The 20863-nt window shown below is 34.7% G+C and overlaps 1 protein-coding gene across 1 annotated transcript in view; it reads right to left on the bottom strand.

The window, feature by feature from the left end:
• The window catches only part of FMN2 (formin 2), a 157656-nt gene that overhangs the window by 76230 nt on the left and 60563 nt on the right, over positions 1-20863 (bottom strand). The window contains exon 8 of the mRNA XM_069850877.1: positions 13909-13996. Within this exon, the coding sequence (XP_069706978.1) occupies positions 13909-13996 (88 nt within the window). The remainder of the gene's footprint in view (positions 1-13908; positions 13997-20863) is intronic.

Here is a 20863-nt window from a genome sequence, read left to right as displayed (position 1 = left end):
TTAATTTAGAGAGATTGTATTTCAGTTCTGGTTTTGAGAGGTTTGCTGATTTGACTATAGAGAGTACTTCAATGCTTATCTTAATTGTTTAGATAAGATTTGTTTGAATGTGGCAAGTGAAAAAAACACGGGTGTGGGATATAGGAAGGTTGAGAAAAGACTGGCATTTAACCAGATTATGCTTATTTTAAGCTATAGTACATAGAGGAGCAAACAGAATCAATGAACCTATCAAGGGCTGCTCTTTGGGGAGTGAATTTGAAGTGCAAGATTGACTGGCAGGATTCAACATTTTCATACTGGAAACAAATACCATATTAACACCCAAAATCTTACTTAAGACTCAGCACAGTACAGAAACACAAATGATGAGTCACATTTAAATAAGTTTTAAAAAGACCCACAGTGCTTCATGCTTATAGTAGGAGTTTGTTGTCCTCTAGGCAAACTTCCTGGCCCTTAAATATGTTTTTAAAGGTGATTAAAGAATAAGAGCTTATATTAAAATTAATCATTGGCACTTGGATATATTTTACATGTAAGAAATTCTGTTACAGAAAATAAAACTATTGTTATTAAAAATCCCCAATATTTTTGGCTTTAACTTCAAAATCAGCTCGCGCTAAGCTTTTTCACTTTCTGATTAAGGTAACATAGACATTTCATTTAGACCACAGACACTTCATTTAATGGTTCTCAAAAGGAAACAAGCCATATCTGCCAACTATATCAGTCTTGGTGGGAAGACTACTAGAACAGGATATCTAAGAAACATATTTTTGGAATGTTTACACAACAGTATGTATTTACAGCGCAAGTTGTAAAAGGAAACTGCACAAACACATCAGCTGCAAGGCACATGTACAGTAGAACTGACATTGTGTATCAATCTGTCTGTGGACAGATAGGATTTATAGCTCTCTATTCATGAGTCAAGTAAAATAAAATTTCAATTTCCTGTATGTTAGTGTTTGACTTTTCTTTAAGATTCATATAGTCTGTAATGCTTTTCAATCTCTATTTCAATAACATTATGTTGGAAGTTACAAAGGATAATTGTGGTATCAGTGATGGTGCAACCATTACAGTCAAAAAATGTATGCCATGCCAGACTTTGCAGAACAAGGTAGCACCTTTTACTGAGTGCAGCTGGGAGATGTTAGCAAGACTTGTTTGGAATACAAACAAGCCTTCAGGCTTCAAGTAATTGAGTCTTTTAATTACCTGTGAATTTTTTTTTCAGAATTCAAATTTGCTGGCTTTTAGTTTAATTCCACTTTATCTATTTTCATTAGAGTAGCTCAATGTAAACAAAGCCATGGCTAACTCTGAGAAGTCTAGTCCATAAGCAAAATGACAAGCTTTTTCTTTCATGCTTTAGGGAGCTTGTTCTATAATTATAAAGACAAACAAAACGCAGGAGGAGAAGGAAGAGATTTCTCTAGAATCTGACAAAGATGAAACCTGGATTTAAAACAGTGCAAAGTCAAGAATAAATTTATGTTAAAATTATTGCAACTGATGGAAGAATCATTTATTGCTTATTCTAGCACCATCATCACCAAAAGGACACTACATTTTTTTTTTTGTATGGGATCTCTGAAATATTTGCCTTACCCCATGCAGATCTGAACAGCCCCCCAATTTTTCCATGTTCCTTATACACATTCCACTCTTTAATTATTCTTCTAATCTACAATTGAACCTCTTGATTTTTTTTTTGCCATTATATTCATTTGAGATGAAGTGACCACAATTCATTACTCATAATAATAGCAAGCAAATACCAGCTTTATACATTTATATATCACTCTGAATACTTATTTGATAAAGCTAGCAAGGTAGATATGAAAAGTACATTTTTTCAAAAGAATTCTATTCTCTACATTAGCAGCTAACTTAGGATCTTAGCTTTTGCGCTCTCAATTTAACTACAGTTAGGTTCACATACATCCCACTGGCAATTTAGAACACTTACACTAAATTACTTCAGTGTTAAAACTAAATGAGTTAACAACTGCCTAACTCATAGATCTGAAAATTTGTCTCACAAAACACTACGAGAAAGAGTATCTTAGGCTTCCACAAGAATCTGCCCTCAGCTTGTTGCAACTAAATATATCTTTAATACCTTTCTTATTGGTGTTGGTAAAAATAGTTATTAATTCTTAGTGAAGTCCACGTGCCAATGCTAATGGGAGAGCTGCTCTTTCCTGAGTAGGCTCAGACTCACACAAAGAGCTGTCTTGATTACACTCTTAGTGATTGTGATCAATGACTAAGGAAAGGCTTCTTGCTTCTCAAGGAGTGATTAGAAGTCAAAACAATCTTTGGACTGGAGCGCTATCAAAAAAAACCAACAATGGAAATAGTAGAATAACTTCAAGAACTTGTCTTTCTGTTGAATTGCTTGATCTGTTCAGCTTATATAGAAGTCAGTTAAGAAGCAATCTGATTACAGTTCTTATGCATACTTTCATGAGAAGATACAGTAAAGAAAGTACACTAAAATAGATAGCGCTGTAAATCCACAGACCAAAGGCAGGAAAGAATGACAGATGTCTATGAGCTAATCTGACAAATACACTATAGAAAGAATATTTTAAGTGCTAAAAGTGAGGGATAATTAACTATTTATCAGTGTTTAATGGAATATATTGACTTCTCCATTACTTAAATTATTTGTATGAAATCCTAGACTCAAAGTCAACGGCAAAACTATCAGTGACTTCAAAGAAAGCAAAAGGTTGAAGGGTCAGAATTTCAACTGGAACTCAAGATCATTTATCCTGCTAAAATGTTTGTATTTATACAGACTAATAGCTTGACACAGAAATTAGCAGGCAATATTACATGACTTGCCTTACTTAGCAGCCAGACTCAAATCTAGATTTTTAGGAAGAGCACTATAAACATCGAGTTGCATGTTTGCCTTATGCTAGTCCTTCTGACGTTCTCTACTAGACTTCTCCAACATCAAAAAGCCTAAATAATTTTACACAGACTACACAGATTGTTACTACCTTTTGCTGATTTACAATAGAAAATGCTGCACGTTTTTAGCCATGAAGACATGCATGATCATTCAGAAAAACTCTCCTTTCTTATGGTTCAAGCAAGCAAGTTGTCTATGATGATACCAGTATCCTTAGTAGTAAACCTAACTAGAAAATACTACATGGAAACTTCCAGGGTTTCACAAATCAGGCAAAACAAGTCCATGTTTATCTATAACTGCTGTTCAGTCAACTGTTGCAGTCACATCAAAATACAAATTTCCTTGCTCAATAATTACAAACAAAACATTTAAGACATTTCCTTTCAAAAGCAAATTTCCTTTTCACTCTGTCAGATGGTAGTATCTCATTGAAGTAAAATTATATTTTCTCAATTTATTCTCCAAATCAAAATAAAATTTTATTTTCGGCACAGCACAGAGCAGTTTGGATGCAGCCCGATATTCTACATGCCTGCCCAGTCTGATGTCTGGATAAACACCAGGGATTTCATCGTACTAATGCATGTTAAGCCTTTCACCAAATATTCTAAAGTTACAGTATTAAACAGCTACAGATGCTAAGAAAATGATGTAATGATCTTGTGATATTTAGCCCATGTTCTAAGTGTGGTGGGATTATGAAAATAATGCAAAAATATTTTTGGCTACGTAGATGACAGATGCCTGTTTTACTAACTCAAATCACAATACTATGATAACTGAGGGCAGAAGGATGCGTGTTTAAGGTTTAAGTTCCATCTTTTTTCACGCTTCAAAGTGTTTCTCAAAAGCTTGTAATAGTAACTCAAGGAAACAAGGGCTGGGATTGCAACAAAATCAAATGCCTGGATACGTGGAAAATCAAAATTATACATTCTAAGTAACAAAAAGGCAAATTTTATTTGGAATCACCTAGGAGTATTTATTTCAGTATCATGAGCCTAGATTGCTTCAGTTCAATGCCATTGAGCTATATTTTGTGTCCATGTAGCTAAAATCATCACAGCTTCACTGAAAACAGAAAGCGCGTGACACAGAAATAGAACCTAACACATACTCCTTAGGGAGGTTTCCTGTGGAACAGCAAAACAATGGAAATAAACTTAGAATGATAGAGTAGTTTGGGTTGGAAGGGACCTTAAAGATCATCTAGTTCCAACACCCCTGCTGTGGGCAGGGACACATCCCACTAGATCAGGCTGTCCAACCTCGATCTTTCAGAACAAGAAAAAGAAGAGATAAAAGGAGAAACACAGGTACTTAATAAAATGTACAGGAATACCAACACAACAGCTCAGCATGAGAAATGGCACACTCTCAGACTAAACATTTCACACCTTTTCAGCAGAAATCTATGCTTTCCTCTGCACTGATTCTCACCTTACCTACCATGGATGATGGACAGGTAAAGGAAGCAAATCATCTTTGCATCATCCTTTCTCTTCCTTCCACTTGGAACCAAAAAGGGGAAGGGGAAAAAGGGGAAGGGGAAAAAGGGGAAGGGGAAAAAGGGGAAGGGGAAAAAGGGGAAGGGGAAAAAGGGGAAGGGGAAAAAGGGGAAGGGGAAAAAGGGGAAGGGGAAAAAGGGGAAGGGGAAAAAGGGGAAGGGGAAAAAGGGGAAGGGGAAAAAGGGGAAGGGGAAAAAGGGGAAGGGGAAAAAGGGGAAGGGGAAAAAGGGGAAGGGGAAAAAGGGGAAGGGGAAAAAGGGGAAGGGGAAAAAGGGGAAGGGGAAAAAGGGGAAGGGGAAAAAGAAAAAGAAAAAGAAAAAGAAAAAGAAAAAGAAAAAGAAAAAGAAAAAGAAAAAGAAAAAGAAAAAGAAAAAGAAAAAGAAAAAGAAAAAGAAAAAGAAAAAGAAAAAGAAAAAGAAAAAGAAAAAGAAAAAGAAAAAGAAAAAGAAAAAGAAAAAGAAAAAGAAAAAGAAAAAGAGCCACTGCCTCCCGGGCAGGGGCACTGCGGGGCGCTGTCGCCCCCTGCTGGTGGGAGCGGCTACCACCACCGTCGGCTGGCAGAGCCCGGGTGTGAAGCGAGGGAGAGGAGTCAGAAAAACGCCCCGAAAAGCAGAGCTAAACAGATAAAATCCCAGGCTGCGTATAACACTACGCGTTTCGATAAGCTTTGCCAGCATCTAAAGCTTGCAATGGGCAAATTTGCATTCGTTGATGGATTTAATGTCTGTTCCAAATGTTACAGCAAGACGATAATCAGAGTTTGTGACTAAATAGAAAGAGCATAGTTCGCACCCTATTACAGATCACTCAACAAGCACGTTAATAACGACTTCTAAGTGGTAAAAGCCATAAGATAACATGCAACGCAGAAAATAGAAGAGCACAAGGTTTAATCTGCTAAGTATATTTTGGAAACCTCGGGCAGAGCCTAAATTTTAGGATACCGCAATTATTAGTCAAAGCAACTAGGCAGAAATACCAAAAGAGGAGAAGCAGCATTTGATTTACTTCCGAGTAGCATACAAAAAAGTTGGAGACACTGTAACGGTCTTAAATCCAATTTCTTTATAGGATAAGGGAAGAGGACTTTTAAAAAAATAATATCATAAAATTAGACTTTAGACGGAGAAGTTACATTAAAATGAGAATCTAGTTAAAAGGGTAAAAAGAGAGGTCATAGGGAGGCTTACAGACACTATATTACTGATTCAGAGAAAAAAATAAATCGTCAACTGAAAAATTCAAACCCACCCTTTTCTCACCTAATCTTCTCACACCCCCAGTACTCCTACCACTCAAAATCACACATATATATAATTAAACATAAGAGAATGGAGGACACCTGTAAATAAAAGATACTCTTCAAATAGTGGAAAACAGCCAAAGAAAATAGAAAATAAAAAAGTCATGTAAGTTCAATGTAAATTGAACTAGAACAAAAACGTCTAAATCCAACTTGTCAAATGCATAAAGCTAGGAATAAAACCACTTTCAAATATATCAGACACATGAAGGTGAACAGGAAACAGTTGGGCATGCAGATAATCTGGCTATAAAAAGAGCACAAAAGAAAGAGAATCAAAAAAGGTTTAACAAAATATTTGTATTCGGATTCACAACCACAAAAAGAGTCAAGGAGGGTCTCAGACAAGATCTGTACTTCTTGACTGATAGGTTTTGGGCACCATCTCAAACTGAACAAGCTTCAGAACAGGGAGTTTAATAGAGTTAACAAAGACACAGGTAAAATTCATCAGACTGATAGCATATTTGCAAAAGTCTCCTTACAATCCTTCCTTAAGGCTTCAGAAAAAAATCATGCTGTTGTGGGATAAGAAGAAAGGTCTACTCTGATTAAAAATGACAACTGCTCAAAAAAAAAAGAGGAAATTAATTACAAAAATGAATGAACAGCTTTCAAGGTATGGAGTTATCGTAGTGGAGACTTTCTAGGATCTTTGCAGGTCCCTGTGCTATTTAATGAAGGTGAGGTGGTAACGTTGGCATATAATAAAAACCAGCCACTTCAAAGCTGACCACAAACCTGTACAACGGGATCTGCCAAATATTCCATGTCAATACACATAAAGTAGATGGAGAAAAAAGAATCTAAACGTTAAAAACGGTGTGATGGATCGAAAATTAGGAACTACGGCCCCAAAAAAGACTTTCTGAATTTTTTCATAGTTTGAAAACATGAGCTCAATAATTAGCAACAGTTAAAGGACAAACAGAATGTTAGTAACAATTCAGAAAAAAACGGAGACTGAAATAGAAGATGATGCAATACCATGGCATAGGCATATGTTGCACATAAGTCTTGAAAATAGCATATAGAACTAGTCACCTCATCTGCAGAGAGAAAGAGAGAGAACTATGCATCGTAGACTGGTGACAAGAAAATTCCAAAGAATAGGCAATGTGTATGACAGTCATTCCAAAAAAAAGACTTCTTGGTTTAGAAAAGATGACTACTACAAAAAGACAAAGTAGAGATCTATAAAAACTATGTAACCAGCGGTAGTGCCACTCTTTTTTTTGGGTTTTTTTGTTTGTTTGTTTTCGGTTTTGGGGTTCTTTTCTGTGCTCACCCACACAGAAGATCAGGTACTAAGCTAGACAGATCTCCATTTGATGAAATACAGCATATAGTTTTAAATGCTTCCTTGGAAGATAAATGATAAGCAAAAATCAGTAAAAAAAGTTACACTAAATTTTAAAAAATAAAAATAAAAAAAGGGATTTATAGTGAAAGGCGACCAGGTGCCAGTTTTCTCCCCCCAGTTTTGCATTCTACTAATGCTAGTAACATATATTTTGTTGCTTTTGTGATTAAAATTTTTAATCACCTCTCTTATGAGTAACTACATGGTACACAAATGAGGAAACACAGTACTGTTTTTTTTCTTTTGGGAGGACAGAACTTTCCTGAAACTTTTCTCTTAAAGTTTCAATGTTAATCAGACTTCCAAGAAAAAAAAATAAACTATTTCAACTGAAACAACAGACAAACAATGCAGTTACAGTTTCTTACAAAACTTCTCTATTAAATTACATTCATATGTTCCTAACAACAACAAAAATCTTTAATTATCCAAACTACCCAATGTGGCAGTAATTAGTCTCTGCTGATTCAAACATTGTGAAAAAACTCAATATGATTTTTTGTCATTAAAAAACCCTAACTTCTTTAAAATGCAGTTTGCATTATAGAAAACTGGTTTAATTCTATGAATTTATTTTTAGTTGTAAATTCCAAAAAGACATGTCACAAAACGTTCAGTTCCTTTCTTGATGATACGAATATTTCTGACCTTCATTATCTTGATGTGTTGCATGCATACTTAAAGAAAATGATAACCAAGGTTCTATTTTTTTTCCTCAACATTTGCTGTTAGTGCTTGTGGTCACTGTGAACTAATCTTCAAAAAAACTCAGAGGGTAGAAAGACGACTTGAGGCAAGCTTTCAGTACTCAGGACTGGCTTTCAGGGCCTTCGCTCATAGCTCAGGGGTTTGTGCCACATCCATTAGAAACACCACCTGTCTCCAAGGAGCTTTGTTGTCCTTCCTTACTAGCTGCTTCTGGCAGAAGTGGCCAAACAAGGGCTCCTGAGTTGCTTTTGGCTGTTCAGTACTGTGGGCACACTAACATGAAAGCAACAAAAACATTTGCAGCAATACTTACGTGTGGCACTCTAATTTAACTCTAGTCTATCTTTTATAAAAGTAATTTTGTGTATTCCATTGTTTTCCTTACCAATAATTTCACAATAGGAGCTTGTAAATGAAGTATAAGCAAATAAAATATGTAAGCTTGATATCTAATAGCAGTCATAATGTAATGAATATGGTAGCATAAAGCTAAGAAGAAACACAAGAATAGGACTGAGGATTATGGTGTTGAAGACTGAAGAAAGTGCTAGTTCACAGAACAGAAAAATGTTGAGGCAACCAATCTTTCCTTAGTGGGGTCTGAGAAGAACCTAAACATGTGTTGGAAAGTATATCAGAGAGGAAATTTCAGCCATAATCTTTTAGTTTTAGGTGTCTGAATTAACAGTATTTGATTAAGAAAAAAATTTTTAAATCCTTTAAATACTCAATTAATAAGCCAGAAATAACAGGCAAACTTTCAAATTTTTTAATTAACCTGCACTTACTGCAATCACTTTATGGTTCATTCCTCTATTAAAGAAATACAGACTTGCCACCTGACAGGAAAAAAAAATACACAAAACCAAAACCAAAATAAAAAATCCCAAATCCACTTTCTATATATATCTTCTTACATCCAAGATTTTTTCATAGTTTAAATGGAAAGAAATAATAATTTTCATAGAATTATAGATTCACCAGGCTGGAAGAGACCCACCGGGTCATCGAGTTCGATCATTCTTATCAAACACTAAACCATTTTGGGCAGCTGGTTTACTATTCAGTATAAAAATTATCCAATCATTTATTGTTTTGTCCTCATAACTTGTTTGAACAGTAAAATGTCTTTTGGGAAGATACTCAATCTTGACAAATATTTCAGTATTATGAGTTTCAAATGATTATGCTTATACACATAAACTGTTATTACGGTAAATAATACTCAGATGACCACTGGGCCTTCCGTAAGAGAAATTTAAAATTAGTTTTATTTTCCAGATATCAATCTTTCCTGATTGCTTTCCATTTAATGGACCTGTGACCACTGAGACTACACGATACTTCAATACATGAAAAATTTCTGCACAGAACACTTAAATAATGCAGCCTAAGAAACATTTTTATTCTCCTTCAACAGTGAAATTAGTCAGTTAATCTTTGACAAATTCTAGCCTATCTCATCATTTCTAAGTGCTAGTGTGAGGAAAGTAAGAAAACACACTCAAGATTTTATCATGTTGACTTGTCACTAATAGCCAAATACTAAAGAATAAACATTTATTTTGCCCACTAATATTTAACGTACACTGACTTCCTGCACATCTGTCTTGAATTCAAGGCAGAAGATGTCTGTTGCTCGAAGTTGTACTTTTGTGAGCAGAGCAAGTTCTGCTACAAATACAACTTTCAGTAAAACACTCCTAAATCCAGAAAAAAAGTTCAGGCTTTACCAGCTGTTAGGTGAGCCTGCCTGCCCCCTCCATAATTATTTTTCCTATTACATTATTTTATATTACCTTCTTTCCTGGCATTGTTGACCAGCAATGAGTTGAGGTCTGTAATAAAAAGAATCTTAGTCTTCCATGTATTATTTTTTCTTCAAATTATGAAAGCAGGACAGATTGCTCCACCACATTCTGTTACCAGTGTCAGAAGGTAGGGGAGGGGATAGAAGAATAAATTTTTTAAATGAGGATATGAGAATGGCGGTCCAAGATTCAGAGGCAGACATCTCCAAACTACTTCCAGCAGACCCAGGGCAACCACAAGTTGCTATGCAAAACCTTACAGAAATACTGTTGAAGTATTATAGTCATGCCAGAGGTAACAGTGCCTGAAATTATAAACCCTGCTAGGAGAAATTTGCAGAATTGGAAAAGATTACAGACAACTTCAAAAGATAGAGAATTACATCCACTGTTTTTAACAGGCTTCTACTTTCAACATTTACAAGGCATATTCAGACTAAGATGAATTTGGTGAACAAAAGATTGATTGCCATTTAGGAAATAAATACTAGATATATATATATCTGTCTAGCACATGTAATATTTATCTGCATAAAATATAAAATTTGCATTTCTTCTGGCTAACATCTTCAGTTCATTTTTTTCCTTTTATTTTTCCACACCCAGCAAAGAGGTTTTTTGCTATTCTTACTGCAGCTGTTAACAGCCATAAAAAGCTTAAACATAGAAAAGGATACATTTTATCTTTAAAAGCAGGGGCATAGGGGAAGGCGCTGACAACCATATACTCTGCAACACAGTTCCAATTTCATATAGTTGTTGCATTTCATGTAATGACAGACAACTTTCTAATAAAGTGATATTTAAGAGAGACAGTCCCTTAAATGCAGGCATGGGGTTAACATGCAATTATATATTCACATATAGGGTGTTCATCATAGATTACTATTTGCAGTTAACTGGAATCATGTTTGATCTCCAATCTAAGCACAAGTTGCATCTCTGAAATGTTAAGAGTAAGCCCAAAAGACCACTGTTAAAATCAAAGTCTTTTCCCTAGGAAGAAAATCTTAGCTATAAAGGAAGAATATGTAAGAAGTGCTTGTTTAGCATTTCTCCAGCTCTGGTTGTAACACACAGCCAAATACAGCTATATTTCCAGCGGGAACATAATATTGAACAGAAGATATTTGCAGTGTAGTGAAAACTAAAACACAAGAAAAATGCCTGGATAAAGTGTTTGCATAGTTGATAGATGATTGTAAAAAACAGACATCAATAAAACTTGTGTGAAACCAAAGAAACCAAGAGATGTGGAATTATTTCTGTACTAATAACATAGTGAAATAACACTGCGAATAAAGAGCCCAGCATTTCTTACAGTTCAAGCCTAGACTGCATAAAATAGCTGGGAGTTCTGTCAGCAATTATAATCTACTAAAAAAAAAACCCTATAACAACAACAAAAATCAACCTACATTACTTTAAATCACTACTAGAAAGACGTACTAGAGTTCTGCGTAACTGTACTCTGTTTATTACAGCTCCTCCTTCCACACAATGAAATTATTTTAAAAGCAACCAGGGCTTGGGAGTTTGTTTTACTAAACCTATTTCTAAGTCTGGAGTAGAAAAAGGCAATTCTACAAGCAGACACTTAACAAGAATATCATCATCATCAAAGAAAGCTATTTAGCATATATTACAATATTCTGAGATCTAATATTAAATGTCATCTGATCGCACATGCTTGAAAAAGTAGCTAAGCACTCAAGACTAATTAACAGCCTATCAACAACAATTCAAATATTCAGTTTTCCAAAACAACTTTTCTTTAAAGATTGTTTCTTGCTGACAATATTTCACCATCATTTTGTATCTTAAAAAGCAATAATACACCAAAAACCCCAAGCAATGAAAAGAATTTTCAAGCCATTAAATACAACATTTTGCCAGGTTTCAGGTTATTTTAAGCTGCTCAGTCAAACATAATACTAACTGAAACTTGAAATCCTAAAGTTATTAGGTGAATTAATACCCATCAATTTTTTTCTCTTCTGTTCCTGTAATACTTGGAAATTTGTGCAAACGGTTAGAAAAATGAAACAATCGCATGCAAACCAAGAAACAAATTGAATACCACACTGCTCTGAAAGTTTCTTTCTCTTGCTGCTTGCTTTATATGGCTGGTAAAAAAAAATAAACAACCCCAAAAAACCCACAAACACTTAAAAAAATTATAGTTCTTCTGCAAATTGCATGGACACTATCTCACAGATATGCTTTACATGTAACACAGCAAATATTTACAAGAAAGCCTATTAAAAAAGTTGCTTAGTGCCGCATACTGTCAGAGTGGGGGGGAAAGGTTCATTTGACTGACTTTCAAACGTATGAAAAGTTTGGTTGTGTTGTACTGAGTGAGATATGGGTAAATATGTGTCACTGTACACTGAACACAGCAAAACCTCACAATCATCACTAAAATCCTGGGCCAAGGGACAAAGAACACTGATCACACTTTTTGCTGCAGTTATTGTCACACATCTTAAAACTTGATGCAAATATGTCAACTGCCTATTTTGCTTACAGAGGCACTCTTTAACATTATTTTAATTTTTGGTAGCACCTTCTCGTTAATATAATAAAATTGCAGCAGTAAGGTATAAAGCTCAAAAGTATGTAAAACCACTACTTTTTAATGAGCAAGTAAAAATATTGCATGCATAATGTGAAGTTAAATATTTGGGTTTGTGATTCTACAATTTCTCCACAGGCTCTATGGTTAGATCCCTCAGAGAACTCTGCATAGAGTGACTGATGCCAGAAATACTTCTTGGTGAGATCTCATCTCTGTTTTCCATGCCCCCACCATGCAAATTTCATTCCTGCTCTTAGCCACTTTTCCTCCATGTCTATTTTATGTTCTTAAAAAAAAAATCAAAACATTTTTAAAACCCAGTTCTTCCAACCATTTCCAGAAATTCCCCCATCAGAAAAATTTCTCATGTTTCAATCACTTCTGAACATCAAGACAATAAAAGCACTACTACATTTCTGTTTGCAAAGCTTTTGGGTTTAGAAAACAGCTATTGAAAGAGGAATACATAAAATCTGCACACTGCTCAGATGATCATGTGTGCTTAATATTGTAATAGGATAAACGTTAAGCATAATATTGTTTGACCCCTTCAACTACTGACAATCATGCCATGTTATTGTTAGTGTTGCATGTTAAGCAAGCAAATTTTCAATGAACTTGTGTTGGCTTTACCACAGACACAGATGTTAGGCGGACTCCTTTGTTCATAAGGTTCTCATTATTGACTGAAACCAAGTTGAATATTTGACTGAAGGAAAGGACCATATCATTGTTTTCAGATTTCACTCTGTGACTTAACTGAACTACATCTGCCAGCTTTGGAAATACCAAGTACTTCTTGGCGCCAGTACTGGCGCCTAGCTCTATGACTACCATCTTAAGTGCTTCAGCTTGAGGAAGTCTAGTAACCATCAAAACAGTTCAATAAAAACTTAAAACTGTGATTAAGAGTTACTCACTAGCTGACAGAGTGCTCTGAAATTTGTTCTATTTGTGCATAATTTCACAAAATCCGCAAATCGTAGTAAACTGAATGCATGGCTCTAAATATGAAGCCTAGAAAGTTCACAAGATGTTCCTGAGATTTATGAATATTGTGTTATACTTGAAATCATACTTATTTAACAGATAGGCCGTCACTTCACAAGATAATTCAACCTGCCAAATCTATCCAAAGCCTTTGGGAAACATAAGGGATACTCTGTACATAAATGCAATTCCACTTTTCACCTTTTGCACTACTGTCTCTTGGCATAAATGTGAAAGGCATCATGCTAACCTAAAAGATGTCCCTTCATTAAAAAATGCTGTTGAAGATTAAAGACTACATAGTTTGTGCTAAACCAAATATAGGGATGATTTTATATTCCAAATCAATTAAATGTTATGATCCATGTTTTTCTGGATATGTCCTGGGGCTATCTGAATTAAAATACAGAACATTTCACACTTTTTTCCTCAGAAAGAAAAATTTGAAGTGTCTATGTTTTAGGCAATTGATACTAAAAAGTGCACATGTCATTTCTGCAAATAAAGAATTCTATTTTCTATACACTACAAGGGAATACACTGCTAGGAAGAGGAGACAAATCTCAGGACAAGCAATTTTCAGAAAAACAGAGTGTAAAAAGCCCTCATAAATTTATTTTACATGTCAAAACATAGAAATAATTAGCATTTCCATATTATTAATGATGCGATCTAAGCTAGAAACAACAACACTTATTTCACTTACCATGCTGAATGTCCTTCATGTCTAAATGAAGGCTAGACATTAATATTCCAACAGCTTGAGATCTTTTGTTACTTAACAACTTGACAACCTGCCAAAAGAAATCCAACTATTAGTATTAATTTGCATGAAAATGTACAAGAGATATGATATTACTAATGACAGATTCAAGAAATAGTATCTGGTAGTCTACATATACATCTAAAAATGGGTAATTTTATTATTTGAGTTTGCTTCTGCTGCATAAATCCATCACAACTGTAACTAACTGTATCACCTAGTTGAATCTTTGTCCTAAAAGAATCACTATAAAGTTCTCTTAGACTTCCTCCTTTACTAGGATGCACACTTTCAGCTTCACTGATGTTACTAAGTGTATGAAACATGCTGTCATATAAAAAAAAAAAAGCCAACTGTGTCTATCTTGGAATTGCTTTGGTTTCCAAAACCACACAATGAGTTCCATCTTTCAAGTAAGCTAAAACTGTGAGAATTTATATTTTATTTGAATGTTTGACGTAGTAGGCACCAATATGAATTTTATTTAAAGAGCAAAATAACCATGTACATACTGGGATTCTCTTTGATCACTTTTAGGATATATAAAAGGTCTCAAAGCTTTTTTGTTTTTAAAATAAACAAAAAAATCAAGCCATCAAAACATCTTGCTTTAGGGGGTTAACATTAGCCACTAAAATACATTTTCATACATATTTACTTCATGAACAATAAAGCAATGAGTAATTCACAGACTACCTTCCACAGGGCTCTCAGCTGTTTGAATTCAAATTACTGTACATTTTATATCATTGAAATGAGAAGCAAGTAATGCCAGGAAAGGACCATTATTTATAAAACTACATGATTCTAGATGAAACCTTTTTCAATGTAGGGCTATAGCCATTACAAAGATGAAAGAGGTTAATATTTAATGTATTCAGGTTGCTGAGTTTTACACTGTACAAAGCACACTGAAGAAAACCTTTGTGTATCACTTGAAGGAAAGAAGAAAAGGCATGTAATTAGGAAGGCAAGCTCAAGTTCTTTTTACATTCCAGTCATGAAGCATACAGATTTTTTCAAGTTTTACTGTTCCACTCTTAGCACAAAGGTGCTGTATCACTTAGAGCACCATTGGTAAAATTATTTATAAATTAGTTAGTAGAAACGAGATTAGAAAAAGTACATTTAATTTAGCCAGAATAAAGAATGCCATGGTCAACTTCACATCTTAAAAAAATTGTGAAAGTACCCACAAGATGTTTGCCCTGTGGCCAACTTTGATTCACTCAAGCTTTCAGGCATAGGTTTCTATGTTGATGTTTAAGGAGCAAACTAAGAGAAGTAGTAAGGCTGACCCAGAACTCTGCCACTAGGACTGCTTAGTGAGAAACTCACAGTGCTTGCAGTATAGGTTTTCCAAGGATGTGGCTGGCTGTCCATTTGTTTTATTTTTTTTTTTTCCCCTTACACCTTCATAACCGTTGGTTTAGAAGGTGTTTCATCCTACTTTCCTCACAGATTCCTAACTAGTTACAGTGAAGTGAAAACAGAAAATACAGCATCTGCTCATTAAATGATAAAGTTTAACATTAGAATCTAAATGCTTCATAACAATTGTTCACATGGTTGATGACCTAAATTCAAGGCATAGTTATTGATGTAATCTGTCAGAAACTAGCAAGAAATTCCTATGCAATTACCTAATCTATGTAATTTATTAATAATAGGAATTTAAAATTGAAGTCAAATGAATTGAAATAGGATACGATAGTCATATTTTCTGAATTCAAAGGGAAAACTCATATATTCACAATTCAAAAAATATAATTGAGATAGCTCACACTATCCTCCTAACAGGCTATAATTACTTTAAAAGTTTTTAAAATGGAATAAAAATTTCATTTAAGGCTGGAACTGAGATAAAACTGGGACAAATCATATGAGATTTTCTGGTTGTAGAAAAAAAGCATTATCTATTCACCTCTTTGCAGCTACAAAACATTTACAAAATAAAATAGATCTTGGTTATAGAGGTATGGATCAAGTCTTTCTTACAATTACATTGAAATGTAAATCTCTAATAACTCACCAAACAAGCATCTTGCATTCTATTAGAAAAAAGTGGGTAATTTTCAGAAAAAACAGAAACTCTTTAACTAGTGTTACTAACAAACCATACTTGCAGAAAAGACTAGAGCAACAGAAAGGAACAATGTAGTATTTTACATTAAAAAAGTTCAAAAACTTGTCCTTACGGCTGTCCACTCCAACAACACTGACAAGACTGAATTCAATACAGAAGAAACCAGTTCCAGCCCCCACCATTAGTATTTTTGCTCAAGTCTGAAACATCTCACAATAAGAGAGTAACTTAAACTTACTACTGTCATCAAAAGGTAGAGGAAGTAATTTTTTGTCTTTATTTTGAACAAGAAAATCAACCCAAAATCTGACAAAAATGTTAATTAAAAATTAATGCAAATTCATTCCAGAAGTCCTAAAATGAAATAACAATTTTCACACAAAGTGCATACATTTCTTGTCACTCATATTCTAGAAAAATTAAGCATAAATGGAACTGATGTGGGCTACTGTGCTGACCATAAGTAAAACAAAAGAGAAGAAGAAAAATATGTATAAAATAGCTCTGTTAAATGATCTTTCCCAGAACAATGTCACAACTGCAGTCAGTTGTGAATGAACCTAGGACCAAGAAAGGGTCAACAACCTGACCTTTCCAAAGGAAGCAGAACTACACTGTTCTCTCTTGGAGACCCAAAGCGCAAGGCATGAGCTGGAGTATGTTTTCAGGCCTACTTTTAATGGTGTCAGCACCCGCGTACTACTATATTCATTTCAAATTGTGAATTGTCGTTTCTACCACCCATCAGCAATCTAAAGCTCAAAGCGTTACTGAGATCAGGCCTACAAATACAGCAAGGAATCATCACTAGAGAAAAAAAAAAAGCCCAACTCAAATAAATTAACTATGTGGTTATGATGCAGGCTAGAACATGATTACTTAGGAGGCATAATAAACGTGACTGCTATAGGACCAGATTTAGTACCAAAGATTGTAAGAGTCAGGTGAATGGCTGCAAAGCAGTAACAGATAAAGCATTTCTATGTATCAGCTACCAGTTTTCTCTGGCTTTATTTAAAATGTACATTTTATTCCAACATTTGTACTAATCTTTATTATGTATTTTATTCTCATTTCAGTCAATTCCATTACTGCTATGGTTTCCTCCAATAGAATGCCTGTAACAATACAACACTAATTCAGAAAACATGAATATTAGCATAAGTGCCTAAAGCGATTCCCATATTTAAAAATAAAACAATAAAAATAAATCAGCTGCATAGTCTGGGCCTACAGGCTACAGACAAGTGACGCCATTTAAAGGCGGAACAACAAAAGGCTGATAAATCCAATCTCTACAAGATCTAAAGCCTCAGACACAATACACAGCTCCTTTTTAGTCTGGATTTTGGAACTTTGCTTTAAACAAAATTTTAAAAAAATAAATAAAAAAGGAAGCTAGAGATATTATCTGCAGCCTGAAGTCTAGGACAAACTTTCCAATTGTTGAGTGGTCCTCATTGTTAAGCAGTAAACAAACTACATGCCAAATTTGTTCCTGATTGTTTAACACAAGCAAAACCAGCAAAAGAGATATTTAGTGAAAGGTAATGAAAAGCACATGTTTGATGAGACCCTGAAGCAAAAATACAAAGATTCTCTTTCCCCAGTATAATATTTAGTTAATACATGGAATTTTTCAATGACTTGCTCTCTGGTTCTCATTTTGACTGGCAGCATTAAGCAAAACTATCTCAAGGCTTTCACTGCTAAAGAAAAACTACTGCACATTATAAAAGGTCAGATGCAGGAGACTCCAGTGTACAAAGGCCTATAGCTTGTAACTGTGCAGAGAGGATGCAGAAACCCTAGAGTTCCAAACACAATGTTAAAAGGCGGTAACAAGGGCAGTAATGCAGTCATCTTCCCACTAGGCAGATTCAAGCATACTCTGAATGTAAAACTGGCAGTCACAGAACTAGACCCATCATACCTTTGACATGTATATGCTTATCTTCCAACAGATATAAGAGAATTGTGTCATGCTTTTACAAGTGGAAGTTTTGTGTGTCTGCATTTTTTTCTTTGTTTTTCCTAAAGGTAAATCGAGAAGTGACTTCTGGTTAGTAATGGAAATTGTGAGAGGGAACAGGGATTGCTTCAACTAGTGAGGACATTTTGGTACAACATGAAATCAAACATTTCTACTTAATGCTTATAAAAAGAAAACCACCACCACCACCATCCCCCAGACTCATACGCAGTGCTTGCTGTCTAACATAATGGTTTAACTGAACTCAGCTTTTACCACTGAACTTCAATCATAGAGTGTAATTTTGAGCACCTGTCTGTCTCCTACCCTAATCAAACTTGGAACCCTGTCTGCAAACTAACCGGTTTGGATTCTTATAATGTATAAGAGGATACCTAGAGATTCAAAATTCTCTTCTTCATATATTTCTATAGATGGAAGTTGTTGACATGTTATGAAAATCAGTGCAGCCAAGCAGCCTTGTCTGCCAGTTTGTGGATGCTGTAACTTTACACTTGAGCATCAAGATTAAAAATAATATTTACTTTTCATTCACTTTATCTATTACACTACTGTGCTTTCATAAACAAAAGCTTTTAACAATATGGATGCTAAACAGTTCATGCCCTTTTATGCTGTTTTATCACTAAAATAAGATTGTTTGAAATGAATATCATAAAACCATTACTGTAGAAGTAATCTACAAAGAGATTGCTACCAAAGTTAATATTCTTCACTCATGACTTCAGCTGAAAAAATACATAGATTTCTTAGATTGGCATATACAGTAATAAGTCAGAAAAGATTGTGTTCCTCATCAGGAGACTGACAATAGTAAAATGCCCTTTATTAAAAAATAAGAATATTCTAATTTCAAGGACTGAAGTAGTGAATGGAGATAAATAGCAAAGTTTGAATTCTTTAGTTCAAAAATAGGCCACAAGGATTTCATTTTGCCACACCTAAAGCTCTGCTTTGACTGTTTAGCACATTGTAACGTACCCCAATTATAGTTACTCCTCCTTTCATCAGCTAAAGGACCATGATTCCTAAGGTTTAGTCTCAATATTTTCAGATCTTATGTTTGTATATGTCAATATGTGAGTTAGTAATACAAATGAATGTTCAGACAACAAAATAAATAAAACCTACAAAGCTAAAATATCCTTAGAAACTCTGCAAGAAAGTCAGAATTTTCATGCATGGTCTGCAACACACTCAGCAGGTGAGTTTTGCAGGTTATCAGCCCAACCACTATGAAAAAATCTTGTCTCCGTGTACTCAAGTTAGCCATCCAATCCCATACATTTATTTTGCAAACTTTTGCAAAACATATTACTAATATATACTTGATATTAACGGTTTTAATTATTTTATAAAAAGTTGTCATATCAAATCAGGGAGGCAGACATGGAAGAATGGGGTTACTTAGGAAAGAGTAAAGAATGCAGAAATTCCCCAAATCAAAAAACTTCAAAAGAAAAGTGAGAATGCTATACAATATCTAGCAGGAGATACCAACAAACAAAAAAAATAAAAACCCCATGCTGTAAAAGCTTTAGTGTTCCCACCTTTAAAGGGGGACATACAGTTAGAGTAAAGAGTATGACTTTATTCACTGTAGCTACTCCAAATGAGTGTAACAACTTTTTTGTTCTGTTTGTAATGAAGTCAGAACCAAGTAACAAAATAGAGCCATAAGGAAAAATCTGCAAAATCACTACTTCTATCACCTAGAAGATTTTCATACTTATCTACAAATGAAAAAATAATTTAATCTTAAAACCTTGATTTTCATGCTGACAGTAAAAATCTGTTTAACTTTTAAGTCAGTCAGAATCTCATAAAAATACAGGCAAGTACATTCACACTTAAGTTAGACAGTGATTTCTTTACTTAATATTCACAACCATACTATTAAACTAATTTTGAGGTGAAACATTCAATCCATACACATATCTAATTCTGAAGCTATTTAAGTTTTCTTGATCAGATTTAAAGCCTACTGTACTAAAATGTGTTGCTTCTTGCCTCCTTAGTGAAATCAACCTGGACAGAGAGATGCAATGTGTATTGCTGTCTCTGTACCTTTTTCCTTTCTTCCTCCCTTGATGTCATCCGTCACTACAACGTCCACTGCACTGAGTTCTTGCACTGAGTGTCAGAAGCACACACCATGGACAGATTGGAGAAGAAAGTATTTGCAAGGTGTAGAACTACTGGCTATTCAAATGCAAGACCGCCAACCTCTCTAGAAAGATGGCTGTAACTAAGATACCCCCACTCAGCAGTGTCAGTTATAGCAAGAATTGTACACAGCCCATGGTGGCAGCTATCTTTCTACTGCAATTCAAGATCTGGGTTATGCTTTTTAGATACGTAGTTTTAAGTCTCTTAAAACAGCTGCAGCTCATTCAATCCAACCCAAAGCCTATTTTTCTCTTTATTTGAGCAAATTTTCAGTAAGATATTCCCCTGCAAAAGTCTTCCAGAACATAAAGAAACACAATGCCACTATTGTCAGGCACACTACACGGCTCCCATGGTTAATAAATGAACATAACTTTTCACACCCATACAGAATCTTTAAGCAGCATTAGGCCATTATATCAGCAGAAACTTTCAGTGCTAGTGAGAATGCATGTACAAAACAGAGAAATCAGAGCTCTTGACTCACAAGATGAGATTGCAAGATTGTCATAAGCTTGAATGTTTGCTTTTAAACTTGCAAATATATGATCTGATTAAAATAAAGTAGGAAGGAAACAAGAATGAGAAATGCATGTATTAATAGAGAACATAAACTTGGGAAATGTGGACAGGTAAAGATATTTGATTTA

This window comes from Phaenicophaeus curvirostris, chromosome 2, assembly GCF_032191515.1.
Source record: "Phaenicophaeus curvirostris isolate KB17595 chromosome 2, BPBGC_Pcur_1.0, whole genome shotgun sequence".
Taxonomy (NCBI): Eukaryota; Metazoa; Chordata; class Aves; order Cuculiformes; family Cuculidae; genus Phaenicophaeus; species Phaenicophaeus curvirostris.
This window is presented reverse-complemented; position numbering and strand designations above follow the sequence as displayed.